This window comes from Pipra filicauda, unplaced genomic scaffold (genome assembly GCF_003945595.2).
Source record: "Pipra filicauda isolate LSUMZ 115617 unplaced genomic scaffold, ASM394559v2 scaffold5_size6683894_pilon, whole genome shotgun sequence".
In the NCBI taxonomy this organism is placed as follows: Eukaryota; Metazoa; Chordata; class Aves; order Passeriformes; family Pipridae; genus Pipra; species Pipra filicauda.
Genome location: NW_024104754.1, coordinates 4522314 through 4539876, shown reverse-complemented (window position 1 = coordinate 4539876; position 17563 = coordinate 4522314). Strand labels below are relative to the sequence as shown.

Genomic DNA, 17563 nt, shown 5'->3' with positions numbered 1-17563 from the left:
ATTCAATTCCAAAGGAAGTTTGCAGTTTAAATAACATGAGAAGTTTAAATAACATGTTTGAGAAGTCAGAGAAACAATCTAAACCAAAGGAAAATACATAGTGTCTGAAGCTGTGCTAGTTTATGAATCAAATCCAAGCATTTCTTTTATGGAGAAGCAGTCATTGACTGTAAAGTGAAAGGATCCAAAAGAAAAAAAAAATGTTTGTTTGTTGTTGTTTTTTGTTTTAGATACACCTGGTCCACCATCTTCAGTAAAAGTTAAGGAAGCATCAAAAGATTCTGTGACACTTACTTGGGATATTCCAAACATTGACGGTGGAGCCCCAGTCAACAATTACATAATCGAGAAACGTGAAGCTTCCATGAGAGCTTACAAGACTGTGACTACCAAATGCAGCAAAACATTTTATAGAGTCACTGGACTTCTAGAAGGAGCTTTGTATTATTTCCGAGTACTGCCAGAAAATATTTATGGCATTGGTGAAGCTTGTGAAACATCTGATGCAGTACTAGTATCTGATGTCCCCATGGTACCACAAAAACTCGAAGTGATTGACACCACTAAATCAACTGTTACTCTTGCATGGGAGAAGCCACTGCATGATGGTGGCAGCAGATTGACAGGCTATGTTATTGAGGCCAGCAAAGCTGGAACAGAAAGATGGTTGAAGGTAGTGACACTGAAGCCTACTGTCTACGAACATACAATTATCTCTCTCAATGAAGGCGAACAGTACTTGTTCAGGGTTAGAGCACAGAATCAGAAAGGCGTGTCAGAACCACGAGAGATTGTCACAGCAGTAACAGTCCAAGACCAAAAAGGTAGGTGTCCACTGTTGCAAATAACAGGGTGAAGCTTACATAAAGTGAGTGTGATATTTATAAAACAGGTATTTAAAATCAATTAAATATCAATCAATTTAATATCAATTAATTTCTTTTCTTAGTTCTGCCAACAATTGACTTTGCTGGAATACCTCAGAAGACAATTCATGTACCTGCTGGCAAGCCCATTGAGTTAGCCATTCCAATTGAAGGACGACCACCTCCAACTGCATCTTGGTTCTTTGCTGGTTCTAAACTAAAAGAATCAGAACGCATCAAAATGGAGACTGTTGCTAAAATGACTAAATTAACTGTGCGTGAGACCACCATACATGACACTGGAGACTATATGCTTGAACTGAAGAACACAACTGGAACAGCTACTGATACACTAAAGGTTATAATCCTTGGTAAGAATTAATGAAAATAATTGTCCATGATCTTTTTCCATTTGAGCTTTTACATGAGCAATATGATTCCTTTTTTCCACTTGTTTTTTAATTTTCTTTTTTATTTCCTAGACAAACCTGGACCACCTGTTGGACCTATCCGAATTGACGAAGTTGATTCAAATTATGTAACTATCTCCTGGGACCCACCTGAGCTGGATGGTGGAGCTGCCCTTAGTGGATATGTGGTAGAACAGCGTGATGCTCACCGTCCTGGATGGCTGCCAGTTTCAGAGTCAGTAACCAGGACAACATTTAAGTTCACCAGACTTGTTGAAGGTGCAGAATATGTGTTCCGTGTGGCTGCTACAAACCGCTTTGGAATCGGATCTTACCTACAGTCTGAAATTATAGAATGCAAGAGCAGAATCCGTAAGTCAGAAATTTTGTTTATTCTCTACCTTTAAAAATATAAATATATATTTAAATGGGCTTATGTACCCATGCATAGATTAGATTTTTCTGAATGTTACTAGTTCCTTTTGCCAAGTAAAATGGTACATTATGATGCACAATAATCTCGTTTCATTTCTGGGGAAAAATGCCATCCATAAATCTATGTAGGTATTGCAGATGAACTGCACACAATGTGAATCGTAAACTTGGATTTTCTGCTCAGGTCTACTAATAGTCTTGAAAAATTGCTTCACCCCATTACAAAGCCAAGAGTATTTTGCTGACCTAATTTGTAAAGTACTTAGATATCTGCTGATAAAAAGAGTTTGACAGGACATTGATATTATATTGTCATTCACAATACGTTGCACATTACTAATGCATAGAATCATTTGATTTCTTCACTAATTCTGTGTCCTGTTTTACAGGTATTCCTGGTCCTCCTGGCACTCCAGAAGTGTTTGATATCTCTCGAGATGGCATGACATTAACTTGGTATCCTCCAGAAGATGATGGTGACTCACAGATCACTGGTTATATTGTGGAACGCAAAGAAGTTAGAGCAGATAGATGGATCCGTGTAAATAAAGTCCCAGTTACTATGACTCGTTACCGTTCCACTGGGTTGGTCGAAGGACTGGAATATGAACACCGAGTCACAGCAATCAATGCCAGAGGTACTGGGAAACCCAGTCGTCCTTCCAAGTCTGCTGTTGCCAGAGATCCAATTGGTAAGTACTTTCCTACATACATTAAGCACATTAGGGCAAAAAGGAATGACAGTAGTAAAATTTACTCTTTTTTTCTCATTCAGAAATTTATCTGGATGTATTAATAAATGAGATTCTGACTGGAGAAAACAGAGAAAATATTAGTGAAAATCTTTCATTCAAAGTTTTCCTATATAAATAGACTATAGACTTATTACAGATCATATGTTGCAAGTTAACATTTGCTTATCTTTTAAATATTCGTTAAAAAAATTACACCCTATCTGATCTTCTCTTCCAGCTCCTCCAGGTAAACCTCAGAATCCAAGAGTCACTGATACTACAAGAACATCTGTCTCCCTGGCCTGGAGTCCACCAGAAGATGAAGGTGGTTCTAAAGTTACTGGCTACTTAATTGAGATGCAGAAGGTTGATCAATTTGAATGGACCAAATGCAACACTACGCCAACCAAGATTCGTGAATACACCTTGACACATCTTCCCCAGGGTGCAGAGTACAGATTCCGTGTGCTAGCCTGTAATGCTGGTGGGCCAGGAGAACCTGCTGAAGTGCCAGGAACAGTCAAAATAACAGAAATGCTTGGTAAGATACTTCAAGCCTTAGCTTCTGTTGAAAGTTGTCCTAAAAAAAATATTTGCCTAAGACAAGTATGCTATCATCTGTAAAACAGACATAACATGACATCTTAATTTTGTTTACAGAATATCCTGACTATGAACTTGATGAAAAATACCAAGAAGGTCTCATGGTGAGACAAGGTGGAGTAATCAGGCTTACAATACCCATTAAGGGTAAGCCCATCCCAGTATGCAAATGGACAAAAGAAGGACAAGACATCAGCAAGAGGGCCATGATTGCAACTTCTGAGACTCACACAGAACTTGTGATCAAAGATGCAGAAAGAGAAGATTCAGGAACCTATGATTTGGCACTTGAAAACAAGTGTGGCAAAAAAGCTGTGTATATTAAAGTCAGAGTGATTGGCATTCCGAATCCACCAGAAGGGCCACTGGAGTATGATGATATACAAGCTCGTTCTGTCAGAGTAAGCTGGAGACCTCCTACAGATGACGGTGGTGCAGATATCCTAGGTTACATTGTTGAGAGAAGAGAAGTACCGAAGACTGCCTGGTACACTGTTGACTCCAGAGTGAAAGGGACATCACTGGTGGTGAAAGGGCTCAAAGAGAATGTGGAATATCACTTCCGTGTTTCTGCTGAAAACCATTTCGGTATTAGCAAATCTCTCAAATCTGAAGAACCAGCAGTACCAAAGACACCTCTAAGTAAGTTCCCTCTTAGATTTAAAAAAAAAAATAAAAAAATAGAAAATTAGTTACTACATTATGATCTAAAAGTGCAATAATATATACAAAAGTTTTAATGCTATGTCACTATTATTTCTATTATTTTTGCTATTATTATTCATAGATCCTCCAGAGCCTCCAAACAACCCACCTGAAGTGCTTGATGTTACAAAGAGTTCTGTCAACTTGTCCTGGTCCAGACCTAAAGACGATGGTGGTTCTCGTGTAACTGGCTACTACATTGAACGTAAAGAGACATCTACAGAAAAATGGGTCCGGCATAATAAGACACAGATTACCACTACAATGTACACAGTCACAGGACTTGTTCCAGATGCTGAATATCAATTCCGTATCATTGCTCAAAATGACATTGGTGAAAGTGAAGCAAGTCCTGCTTCTGAACCAGTTGTATGCAAGGATCCATTTGGTAAGAAAATGTCTGCATTAACAGATCTTGTGAAGGGTAACTTTGTGGCATTTAGAGAGGAATTTATTTTCTGTATCTCTTTTAATTCTCAGACAAACCAAGCCAACCTGGAGAAATTGAGATCACTTCTATATCTAAGGACAGCATTACATTAGAATGGGAACGACCTGAAAGTGACGGTGGGAAAGAGATCCTTGGCTACTGGGTTGAATATCGCCAGTCTGGAGAAAGCACCTGGAAAAAATGCAATAAGGAACACATCAAGGACAGGCAGTTTACAGTAGGAGGTTTACTAGAGGCTACAGAATATGAGTTCCGTGTTTTCGCAGAAAATCAGACTGGCCTCAGCAGACCGCGCAGGACTGCTATGGCAGTGAAAACTAAATTAACATGTAAGCAAAAACATATTGTCACATTTGCTGTGATATTGTTGTGATTTGCTGTCATAAACCATGGTGCTGCACTTAACATGCTGCCTATTTGTTTTACATGTTATTTGCCAACGTGACTGTTCTAAAGAACAGTCTTTCAGGTTTTAGAGGAACAAGTATAAATGAAAATTAATTTCCAGTAATACAGTATGAGAGGAAAATTTCATAATAATCATCATTATTTTCATAATTGTCTTTGTCATAGCTGGAGAAGCACCTGCCATCAGAAAAGAAATGCAGGACGTTACAACTAAACTGGGTGAGGCGGCTCAGCTGACATGCCAGATTGTTGGGAGACCTTTGCCTGATATTAAATGGTACCGCTTTGGCAAAGAACTGGTGCAAAGCCGAAAATACAAAATGTCATCTGATGGACGCAATCATACACTGACAGTAATGACAGAGGAACAGGAGGATGAAGGTCTCTACACTTGTATGGCTACCAATGATGTCGGAGAAATTGAAACTAGTGGCAAACTGTTATTGCAGGCTCCTCCTCAGTTCCATCCTGGCTTTCCATTGAAAGAGAAATACTATGCAGGTGCAGGTGGCACCCTCCGCCTTCACGTTGTGTATATCGGCCGACCAGTACCAGCAATAACCTGGTTCCATGGCAACAAACCTTTGAGAGGATCAGAAACAGTTACTATTGAGAACACAGAACATTATACTCATCTTGCTATTAAGAATGTCCAGCACAAGACTCATGCTGGGAAGTACAAAGTACAACTCAGTAACACATTTGGAACGGTTGACACTGTACTTAATGTGGAAATACAAGGTAATTCATTTTATTTTCAGTATTTTTGTGGAATATTTTCTCAAATATTGATTGGAAAAAGAACTAAAAATGTTGTGCTTTTTCTTGTACAGATAAACCAGATAAACCAGCAGGGCCAATTGTTATAGAGTCTATACTGAAGAATTCTGTGGTGATAAGCTGGAAACCACCAGAGGATGATGGAGGTGCTATGATAACCAATTACATCATAGAGAAACGTGAAGCCAAGGAAGGAACAGAATGGCAACTTGTATCTTCAAGCATTTCAGGCACAACCTGTAGAATTGTTAACCTAACTGAAAATGCAGGCTATTATTTCCGTGTTTCTGCTCAGAATACATATGGCATTAGTGAAGCACTGGAGGTCTCATCAGTGGTTTTCATAAAGCCTCCATTTGGTAAGTGGAGGCCAAAGTATCAATTTCTGTAAGCCAGCAGCCAAGCCCCACACAGCTGCTTGCTCACTCCCCCACCAGCAGGATCAGGGAGAGAACTGGAAGGGTAAAAAGCTAGAGAACTCGTGGGTTGAGATGAAGACAGTTGAATAGGGAAAGCAAAAGCTGCGCACACAAACAAAGCAAAGCAAAACAAGACATCATCTCACTGCTCCCCATGGGCAGGCAGGTGTTCAGCCATCTCCGAGATAGCAGGGCCCCATCACACATACTCATTACTTGGGAAGACAAAGCCATCACTCCAAACCTCATGCCCTTCCTCCTTCTTCCCCCCACTTTATATACTGAGCATGTCATATGGTCTGGAATATCCCTGTGGTCAGTTGGTGTCACCTGTCCCAGCTGTGTGTCCTCCCAGCCTCCCATGCACCCCCAACTTCCTTGCCAGCATGGCAGTACAGAAAGCAGAAAAGGCCTTGGCTCTGTGTAAGCCCTGCTCAGCAATAACAAAAACGCCTCTATATTATCAACCCTGTGTTCAGCACAAATCCAAAATATAGCCCCATACCAGTCACTGGGAAGAAAGTTAACTCTACCCCAGCCAAAACCAGCACACCCTGTAATTAGTAAGGCAAGCTCACTTCAATTTTTGAATTTTTTTATTCTTTACAGAAAAACCAGGACAACCTGGCCAGCCAGTAGCAAGTGCTGTCACAAAGGATTCCTGTGTTGTCTCATGGAAGCCACCTGCAAGTGATGGTGGTGCAAAGATTAGAACTTATTATCTTGAGAAGCGTGAGAAAAAACAAAACAAGTGGATTTCTGTAACAACAGATGAAATCCGTGAAACAGTCTACTCTGTGAAAGATCTTATTGAAGGTCTTGAATATGAGTTCCGTGTAAAATGTGAAAACCTTGGTGGTGAAAGCGAGTGGAGTGAGGTATCCCAACCAGTCATTCCAAAATCTGATGTACCCATTAAAGCTCCACATTTCAAGGAAGAACTAAGGAATCTGAATGTGAAATTTCAAGCTAACGCCACGTTTGTCTGCAAAGTCACCGGTCATCCTAAGCCAATTGTCAAGTGGTACAGACAGGGCAAAGAAATCATGCCAGATGGGGAAAAGATCAAGATACAGGAATTCAAGGGTGGATATTACCAGCTGATCATCGCAAATGTAACAGATGATGATGCCACAGTATATCAAGTTAGAGCTACCAACCAAGGAGGATCTGTGTCTGGCACTGCCTCTTTGGATGTTGAAGGTGAATGAAGAGTCTTAATAAGACAAATTCTTTTAAAGCTTTGAATATTTAGACTATAGGTGCTCTTCTCATGTGCTTTTGGTCATGTGTTGTTTTTTCTTCCTCTTTCTATTCCAGTTCCTGCAAAGATCCACTTGCCCAAAAACCTGGAAGGCATGGGAGCTGTTCATGCTCTCCGAGGGGAAGTGGTGAGCATCAAGATTCCATTCAGTGGCAAGCCTACCCCCGTGATCACATGGCAGAAGGGACAAGATCTCATTGATACTAATGGACACTACCAAGTCATTGTCACACGATCATTCACATCTCTCGTTTTCCCAAATGGTGTTGACAGAAAAGACGCAGGGTTTTACATTGTTTGTGCCAAAAACAGATTTGGAATTGATCAAAAAACAGTTGAATTAGATGTGGCTGATGTGCCTGATCCACCAAGAGGTCTAAAAGTAACTGACATTTCAAGGGATTCAGTCAACTTAACCTGGAATGAACCAGCTACAGATGGTGGAAGCAGGATCATAAACTACATTGTTGAGAAACGTGCTACAACAGCAGAGCGATGGATTCGTGTTGCACAAGCTCGTGATACACGATACACAGTGGTGAACCTATTTGGTAAGACCACCTACCAGTTCCGTGTAATTGCAGAAAACAAGTTTGGCCAAAGTCAGCCTTCTGAACCCACCGATCCAGTTGTAACAAAGGAAGATAAGACTAGAATAATGAACTATGATGAAGAAGTTGATGAGACGAGAGAAGTCACAGCAGCTAAAGCAGCTCACTATTCTACAAAGGAACTCTATGACAAATATATGATCGCAGAAGAGCTTGGACGCGGGCAATTTGGCATTGCACACCGCTGTGTTGAGGCAGTTTCAAAAAAGACTTACCTGGCAAAGTTTGTCAAAGTAAAGGGCGCTGACCAAGTTTTGGTAAAGAAAGAAATTTCCATTCTAAACATTGCTAGGCACCAAAATATCCTGTATCTTCATGAATCATTTGAGAGCCTAGAAGAATTGGTCATGATATTTGAATTCATTTCTGGAGTTGACATCTTCGAAAGAATCAGCACACCTTCATTTGAACTGAATGAAAGAGAAATAGTAAGTTATGTACGCCAGGTCTGTGATGCACTAGAATTTTTACATCGCCATAACATTGGACATTTTGATATTAAACCAGACAATATTATTTACTTCACAAGAAGAAGCTCTGTAGTTAAAATTGTTGAATTTGGTCAAGCCAGACAATTGAGGCCTGGAGATAGCTTTAGACTTCAGTTCACTGCCCCTGAATATTATGCACCTGAAGTACATCACCATGACTTGGTCAGCACAGCTACTGACATGTGGTCAGTTGGTGCTCTAACATACATACTTCTCAGTGGCCTTAATCCTTTCATTGCTGAAACAAACCAACAAGTTATTGAAAATATTCTAAATGCTGAATACAGCTTCGATGATGAAGCATTCAAAGACATAAGTGTCGAGGCTATGGACTTCATTGATCGTCTACTAGTAAAAGAAAGAAAATCTCGGATGACAGCTGCTGAAGCTCTTAATCATGTGTGGCTAAAACAGCAGACAGAAAAGACCAGCACTAAAGCCATCAAGACCTTGAGGCACAGGCGTTACTACCAAACTCTAGTAAAGAAGGAGTGGAACACAGTTGTGTCAGTAGCCCGCATTTCCTGTGGAGGCGCGATTAGATCCCAGAAAGGCATAACGGTTGCTAAAGTCAAAGTTGCACCAATAGACATTGGGCCCATTGCTGGGCAGATAAAGCATAATGTTGCAGAAGAAGGAGGGCATGCCAAATATGTATGTACGATTGAAAACTATGATGAATCCACACAAGTCACATGGTACTTTGGTATGAGACAATTAGAAAGCAATGAGAAATATGAAATCAAATATGAAGAAGGTGTGGCAACCATGTATGTCAAAGATGTTTCTAAATCAGATGATGGTACCTACAGATGCAAGGTAGTAAATGACTATGGTGAAGACAGCTCTTATGCAGAACTTTTTGTTAAAGGTGTGAGGGAAATTTCTGAGCACTACAGATGCAGAACTGTTAGAAAAGTGAAACGACGGGTTGATACTATGAGACTGCTAGAGCATCCACCAGAATTCACTCTGCCTTTGTATAACCGCACTGCGTATGTCGGAGAAAATGTCAGGTTTGGAGTCACTATAACAGTTCACCCAGAACCTCGCCTAACATGGTTCAAATCAGGCCAGAAAATCAAACCTGGTGATGATGATAAGAAGTATACTTTTGAATCAGACAAGGGTCTTTATCAACTAGTCATCAATAACGTCACTGAAGAGGATGATGCTGAATACAGTATAGTGGCACGCAATAGATTTGGTGAAGACAGCTGCAAAGCTAAGCTGACTGTGATTCCACACCCGCCTCCAGCAGATGCCACACTCAGGCCAATGTTTAAAAGACTGCTGGCAAATGCTGAATGTCAAGAAGGCCAAAGTGTCAGTTTTGAGATCAGGGTATCTGGTGTACCAAAACCAACGCTGAAATGGGAGAAAGATGGTCAACCTCTATCCTTTGGTCCCAACTTTGATATAATTCATGAAGGTTTAGATTATTATGCTTTGCATATCAGAGATACTTTACCAGAAGACAGTGGCTATTACAGAGTTACTGCTACTAACAGTGCTGGATCTACAAGCTGTCAGGCTTATCTAAAAGTTGAACGCTTGAAATATGTCAAGCGTGAGTACAAGACTGAAGAAGAGCGGGAGAAGCATGTACAAAGGCAAATCGACAAGACCTTACGAATGGCAGAAATCCTTGCTGGGGTTGAAGCTGTTCCACTGACACAAACTGCACAAGAGGCTCTCAGAGAAGCTGCTATTTTATATAAACCAGCCGTTAGCTCAAAGACTGTCAAAGGTGAATATGAAATTAAGAAAGAGGAAAAGAAGGAGGAAAGAAGACTTCGTATGCCATACGAGGTCCCAGAGCCTCGCAAACATGTACGTGCTGCTCTTGAGGAAGATCAGAATATTAAACACTATGTGCCTCTGTCAGACATGAAGTGGTACAAGAGGCTGCGAGACCAGTATGAAATGCCAGGAAAACTTGAGAGGACTGTTCAGAAACGTCAGAAACGCATACGTCTTTCCAGGTGGGAACAATTTTACGTGATGCCACTACCACGCATTTCTGACCAGTACAAGCCTAAATGGCGCATACCAAAGCTAACACAAGATGATCTTGAAATTGTGAGACCAGCACGTCGGCGTACCCCATCTCCAGAGTATGAATATTACTATAGGCCAAGGCGGCGATCACTTGGCGACTTGTCTGATGAGGAATTGCTTATGCCTATAGATGACTACTTAGCCATGAAGAGAACTGAAGAGGAAAGACTGCGCCTTGAAGAAGAACTGGAGTTAGGCTTTTCTGCTTCCCCACCAAGTAGAAGCCCCCCCCGCTTTGAACTGTCTGCCCTTCGGTATTCTACTGCAGCAGCACAGGTCAGTTCAGAGGAAGAAAGAAAAAGAGAGCTGAGGTATTCAAGCTATCACATCCCAACTAAAGCTGAGACCAGTGCGAGCTATGCAGAACTTCGTCAACGCCATGACAGGGCTGCCTACAGACCACCTAAACAGAAGCAAAGAATAATGGATGAGAGGGAGGATGAAGAATTGCTCCGTCCTGTTGGCACTGCTCAACGACTCTCTGAATACAAGAGTGAGCTCAAATATATGGCAGAAGAAGAAAAGAGTAGACTCAGGAGAAGGAGGGAAAGAGAAATAACTGAGATCGCATCAGAAGAAGAAGAAGAAATAGAAATGGTGCAACATGTTCACAGGGAATTTTCACCTCCCTCTAGACTATTAAGGAGAAGAAGATCCCTTTCTCCAACTTACATTGAGTTGATGCGTCCTGTATCTGAATTAATTCGACCTCGCTCACGGCCTCCTGAAGAAAGTGAGAGAAGATCCCCAACACCAGAGAGAACTCGACCACGCTCACCTAGCCCAGTTTCTAGTGAAAGATCTCTCTCGCGGTTTGAGAGGATGGCAAGGTTTGATATATTTTCCAGATATGAGTCCATGAAATCTGCTTTGAAAACTCAAAAAACTATGGAAAGGAAATATGAAGTTCTGACTCAGCAGCCTTTCACCCTTGACCATGCCCCTCGCATTACCCTGAGAATGCGTTCACACCGGGTACCATGTGGCCATAATACCAGGTTCATTCTAAATGTCCAATCAAAACCAACTGCTGAAGTGAAGTGGTATCATAATGGCATTGAGCTCCAGGAGAGCAGTAAGATACACTTTACTAATACCAGTGGTGTATTAACTCTGGAGATTCTCGACTGCCACATTGATGACAGTGGAACATACCGGGCTGTATGCACAAACTACAAAGGGGAATGTTCTGATTATGCAACGCTAGATGTTACTGGAGGAGATTACACTACATACTCTTCCCAGAGGAGAGATGAAGAAGTACCAAGGTCAATTTTACCTGACTTGACAAAAACAGAGGCATATGCAATCTCTTCATTTAAGAAAGCATCTGCTACAGAAGCTAGTTCCTCAGTAAGAGAAGTCAAATCAGAAATGTCAGCAACAAGAGAATCACTTTTATCCTATGAACACTACGCTGCTTCTGAAGAAAAAGTCACTGCAGCTGAAGAAAAATCATTGGAAGAAAGGACTGTACACAAGGCATTTAAAAGCACTCTACCAGCAACAATCCTTACAAAGCCACGATCAGTCACAGTTTCTGAAGGGGAGACTGCAAGATTTTCCTGTGATGTTGATGGTGAACCAGCACCAACAATAACATGGTTCCGTGCAGGTCAACCCATTGTTTCTTCGAGGCGCTTCCAAGTAACACGAACGCAGTACAAGTCTACCTTTGAAATTTCTTCGGTCCAGATGTCAGATGAAGGAAGTTACACTGTTGTAGTGGAAAACTCTGAAGGAAGACAGGAAGCGCATTTTACTTTGACCATCCAAAGAACAAAAATTCCTGAAAAAACAATTACATCACCTCCAAGGATCAAATCTCCCGAGCCTCATGTAAAGTCTCCAGAGCCAGTTAAGTCTCCTAAACGAGTGAAATCTCCTGAACCCATCAGCAGTCCCCCAAAAGCTAAGTCACCACCTGGAGACAAAACAGTACCAGCAGAGAAAGTACAATTACCAGCTGCTTCTCCACCAAAGATAAAACAGCATCTGAAAGCAGAAGCTCTTGGAGATAAGGTGAAGTTATCCTGTGCAGTTGAAAGCAATGTTTTAAGTGTCAGAGAAGTGGCTTGGTACAAGGATGGTAAAAAACTGAAAGAAGACCATCATTTCAAGTTTCATTATTCAGCAGATGGCACTTATGAGCTCAAAATCCATGAGCTTGTGGAATCTGATAAAGGAGAATACACCTGTGAAATTATTGGGGAAGCAGGTGTTTCAAAAACTAACTTCCAGTTTACCGGCCAAGTATTTAAAAATATCCATTCCCAGGTAAGAAGTGTATCTGAGTCTCATAAATCAGTTCAGAAAGAAGATGAGTTGCTTACAGTTTCTACTCAAAAGAAAAAAGCAGTTGCAACTGAAGAGAAATCTGCAGTTCAAGAAGTCATTCAAAAGTCAGTTGTTACTGAAGATGTCAAACAAGTGAAAGCAGAAATTAAAGCTTCTTCAACTAAAATGACAGTATCTGAAGGGCAGAAAGTGACGTTGAAGGCCAACATTCCTGGTGCCTCTGAAGTAAAATGGGTGCTGAATGGAATGGAGCTGAGAAATTCAGAGGATTACAGATATGGTGTTTCTGGAAGTGATCACACGCTAACTATCAAAAAGGCCAGTAGTAAAGAAGAAGGTATACTCACCTGTGAGGGTAAAACTGACGAAGGCATTATTAAATGCCAGTATGTTCTGACCTTCTCTAAAGAGCGCTCCAACGAACCAGCATTCATCATGCAGCCTAAGTCTCAAAATGTCAATGAAGGACAAGACGTGTTGTTCACCTGTGAAATTTCTGGGGATCCTTCTCCTGAAATTGAGTGGTTAAAGAATAATCAACCTGTAAGTAATCATTTAATATATTTACTTGAAAAAACAGAATTATTCATAAAACTGATCTTAATTAAACTGGTTTTTTTTCCTCCTCAGATTGCAGTTTCATCACATATCAGAGTAACTCGCTCTAAAAATATATATTCTCTTGAGATTCGAAATGCAGCAGTGAGTGACACTGGAAAATACACAGTCAAGGCAAAAAATTACCATGGGCAGTGCTCTGCTACAGCATCTTTAACTGTACTCCGTAAGTTTGTTCTCCAGGTCTTGTGTTCAGAATAATCACAACTTTTTCTGTGGTGTGTCTACTAAAACGACTTATGATAAAAGTTACTGGTAATGTTGACTTAGATATTTTAACAAGTTAATTTTTCTGTTGTATTTTGTATATACAGAACTAAAACAGCATTACAAATCTTTTTAACACCCACAGAGGAGCACACAGGTGCTCTATAACATCAACAGATGCATGTTAAGAGAAAGCTATGAGTATTTGAGCATTCATTCTAGAATGAGTATGTTAAAACCTTGGTGCTGGTAATTACTCTTTCCTCATTTACTAGCAGAATCTGTTCCAATAAAACAAAGTAATTCCACAATTAAAATTTTTTATGGCAACTTAACTGAACTGGGTTTAGTATTTTATTGGCTGTACCATATCCCAGCTCCTAGCATCAAGGGGTGGCTATGATTTGCTTGTATGACTGTGTTTGGGTTTAAAGCAAAGCTGCAGTGATTGAGCTTTTCTGTTACCTTTTATAAGTACAGAACAATGCAGTGAAATAGAGACTTTACTATTCCATGTTTGTAAGAACTTGAAAATGTTACACAACTTCTACAAACATGAAGTGAAACACAATTTCTCAGTATCTAATTCTAATGTCTAATAGTTCTAATAAACACTGTGTGATAACCTGGGGTTTTTTAAGTATTTATGTTTTTCCTTCAAGCTCATACATACCAGTACATTCCATTGTCTACTTGTTTCCTTTCTAAATTACTGTTTGTGACTTTGTCATCTTGAATCAAATGACTGAAAACAATTTTATATTCCACTGCAGTTTTTCCATTGAAAGCAATGTATGCTGTCTCTTCATTTCTGTAAAATTAACCAGACAGAACTGCATGACTTTGTTCGTTAATGTGATGTTGTTGCTTTTTCCTTCTATGTTTGCAATGCTCCTCAGCTCTAATTGAAGAACCTCCAAAAGAGGTAGTATTGAAGACCAGTGGCGACGCAAGCATGCACGAAAGTTTTTCTTCTCAGTCGTTTCAAATGGCTTCTTCTAAACAAGAGGCTTCATTCAGCAGTTTCAGCAGTAGCAGCATGACTGAAATGAAATTTGAAAGCATGTCTGCCAAAAGCATGTCCTCCATGAAAGAATCCTTTGTAGAGATGAGCTCCAGCAGTATTATGGGGAAATCTAGTATGGCTCAACTGGAGAGTTCAACTAGTAAAATGCTCAAATCAGGTCTGAGAGGTGAGCATTATGATTATTGGTAGAGTTAGTGCTTCTGCTATCCTGAAGTAGTCCTCAGAGTGAAGCTGCTGCATGGCTTAGTGGAAACAGACTAACTTGCTATTTCTTCTCCTGTTTTATGAAGGAGTACCACCTAAAATTGAAGCTCTCCCATCCGATATCAGCATTGATGAAGGAAAAGTTCTCACACTATCCTGTGCCTTTTCGGGTGACCCTGCTCCTGAAATAACATGGTACTGCGGGGGGAGAAAAATAACCAGTCAGGACCAGCAAGGCAGATTCCACATTGAAACTAGCGAAGATCTAACCACCCTGATCATCATGGATGTCCAGAAGAACGACGGTGGACTTTATACCCTGAATTTAGGAAATGAATTTGGTACCGATTCTGCCTCTGTGAATATTAATATTCGATCACATTAGAGAGCTCGATATGTATTATTTACACTTGTTTTTTTACAAGTGATTCATATATGGACTGGAATATCTGATATGTAAATATAAAAAGAAAAATATTTTTTTACCTACCTGAATGAGACAAAGTCCAGACTTATAGTCATTATTGACCTAAGAATTTAAAACACTTTTTTCACAGACATGTACATACTGTATATAGCCGAAGTTAACGGTTATGAAGTTTTGTACCATTTATTTTATGACATTTTGAAATGTAACTTTTGGAACTCACAGTTGGCAGGAGAAAGTTTCCTAGCAAACGACTATCCTGCTCAACATTTAACTAATCTTTGCGCCTCAACTCATTGTTGATGTCTAAGAATGCCTCAACAGGTAGAGAGTCTCCCTGTTGAAGATTACCTACACCTAAGAGATGATACAGTGCATAGTATTTTATACATGCACAAAAATTTATGTTGAATCAGAAATGTAAGGCATTGGTGATGTTTGCAATTACCCTCCTGTAAGCATTGCTTTAATGTTTTACATTGGATCTGATTATGTCATAATTTCCATACCTGACTGACAATTTTTGGACAAAGTGCAAGCGGCCAGCACTTTGTTCACCCAATGTGTACTGTTTCTGACATATTGACTGCCTGAATAGCTTTTAAAAAAGTAACATCACCTGGCCATCCCCTTAATCAACAAAGCTATTTAGGTATTCAAGTGCAGCAGCAGTACCCCATCTCGGAGGTTCATAGGGTGCAGTGATTGAGTTTGTGTGGTAGAATTAGACACCCTGTAGTCGCTTCTGGGCAACTAAGCAATGAACCACAGTTTGAAAACAAACTGTTGCTCCAACATCAAATACCGCCCTGCACTTCAATTTGCTTTAGTTCTCCTAATGTAGTAATAGAGCTTGTTAGCTGTTGAACCTCCTTGAGATAGAATTGTTCATTTGAAATAAAGCATGCTTTCTGCACCATAAAATCTGTGACTCCTTCTTTATTTATTACGCTGTTTTTACAGTTCCTGTAGTTCCTGTACACTACAGGAAAAGTTACTGAAAAAAAAGATGGGGTAGAAATGCAATTCTCCAATGTAAGCCAGGTTGCTAACTGTTGCTGTTAAACCAGGTAGCTATTGGAAACATCCTGGGCACCAGTCAGCCTTGAAAAAAGTCAGACTTTAAAAAAAAATTTTTATCATAGGTTCTTCATTGACAAAGGATAAATTCTAGCACATATCTAAGCATTGTGCTGTTCTTATTGCTCTGTTATTTCCACACTTTCCTCTATAGCCTCTATTTTTTTGGCAGCTACAACTACTACAGACTAGTTGACCCTAATTGCCTGGACCTCCCGTGGCTTATTAAGGGCTTATGTCCCATCAGTTTTCCATTCCTCAAGTCAGCTGACATACCTGTAGGAGTAAAGCCTGCCTTTACATTTGGGCAGGGGGGGTGGGGGGGCACAAGTTGTGAATCACAAGTACCATGTAGGCAGGTCCAAATTTTGTTATCTGTGGGAAAAAGAGTATCAAGGTCCAAGGTGTAACTCTGCTTCAGAATTCACTCTGGTCTGTAGAAAAACCTTGAGAGAAAACACACTCACAGCAATGCGACACTTCAGGGGCTGAAAATTCTCTTACGTGTAGCAGGAACATTAGTCAGCAAACACTATGCATCACTATGACTCCCAGCATACCATTACTAGTAAAAAAAAAAAAAAAAGGCTCAAGTTCATCAGAAGTAGTAAAGCAGGTAGATTGTTTAAAAACCTATTCCAAAAAGACTCACTATAGAAGCCCACTTCTTTTTTTATAATTTCCTATAAACCTACACATTATCAAGCACTATCTATCCACATGATGCAGGAAAGCTAAGAATGAAAGAAGGACTAAAGTAAAAAAAAGGATTTCAGAAGACCTAAGGGTCAGGACAAAATCCAAACTTTGTCAAGTAATGCAACCAGGAACATTTAGAAACAATCATAAAGATGAAAGAGTTTAAGAGTGCATGGTAATTATTTCTTAGGGAGGAAAGTAAAGAATAATAAAAATGAAGTAGAAAAAGCTGTTCATTTTAATCTTTAAACCACTATAAGAAAAAAAAACCTCAAGAAAGCTTCTAATTCTCATTTCATTAGATATTTAAAAAAACCTCAACCAACAAACTCAGTACAAGACACAAAAATACATAAGTACAATCTTGTTTAACCAACAACCAACTTGCATACGCAGGCACATAAGAAAATTAACACTAAAAATGCACTAGGTAGTTGGTCACTGCGGCAGAAAGAAATAGTGACAGCCAGTATCTGCAGATTTAACCATGGACTTTTCTCCACAAAGGCTACTGAAAGGTCAATCTTACATGGCCTCTTTTGAGTCTTAGATATACTTACTTGATAGAGTGTCAGTGTAAGCAAGTTCATTCTGTCAGTATCTCTTTGGCCCAACTCTGCACAGTGCTTAAGCAAGCACACCTAACTTCAGATGAGTCACTTACATGACTAAAAATAGGATTTACAATACTTACAGGCTTTGCTGAAACACGGCTTTAATAGATAATGTTACAGGCCAACCAGCTGAGCCAGTGTTTTTCCACAA

At 40.0% G+C, this 17563-nt stretch overlaps 1 protein-coding gene and 1 long non-coding RNA gene across 2 annotated transcripts in view; one reads left to right on the top strand and one right to left on the bottom strand.

Annotated features, from left to right (window-relative positions):
- The window catches only part of TTN (titin), a 239103-nt gene extending 223160 nt beyond the window's left edge, over positions 1-15943 (top strand). Inside the window, exons 286-300 of the mRNA XM_039387980.1 lie at positions 231-824; positions 950-1237; positions 1349-1648; positions 2101-2403; positions 2684-2986; positions 3106-3690; positions 3836-4141; positions 4234-4533; positions 4778-5353; positions 5446-5751; positions 6421-7014; positions 7132-13079; positions 13167-13320; positions 14261-14554; positions 14679-15943. Of these exons, the coding sequence (XP_039243914.1) occupies positions 231-824; positions 950-1237; positions 1349-1648; positions 2101-2403; positions 2684-2986; positions 3106-3690; positions 3836-4141; positions 4234-4533; positions 4778-5353; positions 5446-5751; positions 6421-7014; positions 7132-13079; positions 13167-13320; positions 14261-14554; positions 14679-14977 (11150 nt within the window). The 3' untranslated portion in view covers positions 14978-15943. The remainder of the gene's footprint in view (positions 1-230; positions 825-949; positions 1238-1348; positions 1649-2100; positions 2404-2683; positions 2987-3105; positions 3691-3835; positions 4142-4233; positions 4534-4777; positions 5354-5445; positions 5752-6420; positions 7015-7131; positions 13080-13166; positions 13321-14260; positions 14555-14678) is intronic.
- Positions 7518-16433, bottom strand: LOC120324593. The gene is made up of 4 exons (XR_005566026.1): positions 16376-16433; positions 14035-14790; positions 12884-13047; positions 7518-8096 (listed from the first exon to the last, which is right to left on the bottom strand). It is a non-coding gene; the product is annotated as an uncharacterized LOC120324593 (long non-coding RNA).
- Positions 16434-17563: the final 1130 nt, after the last annotated feature.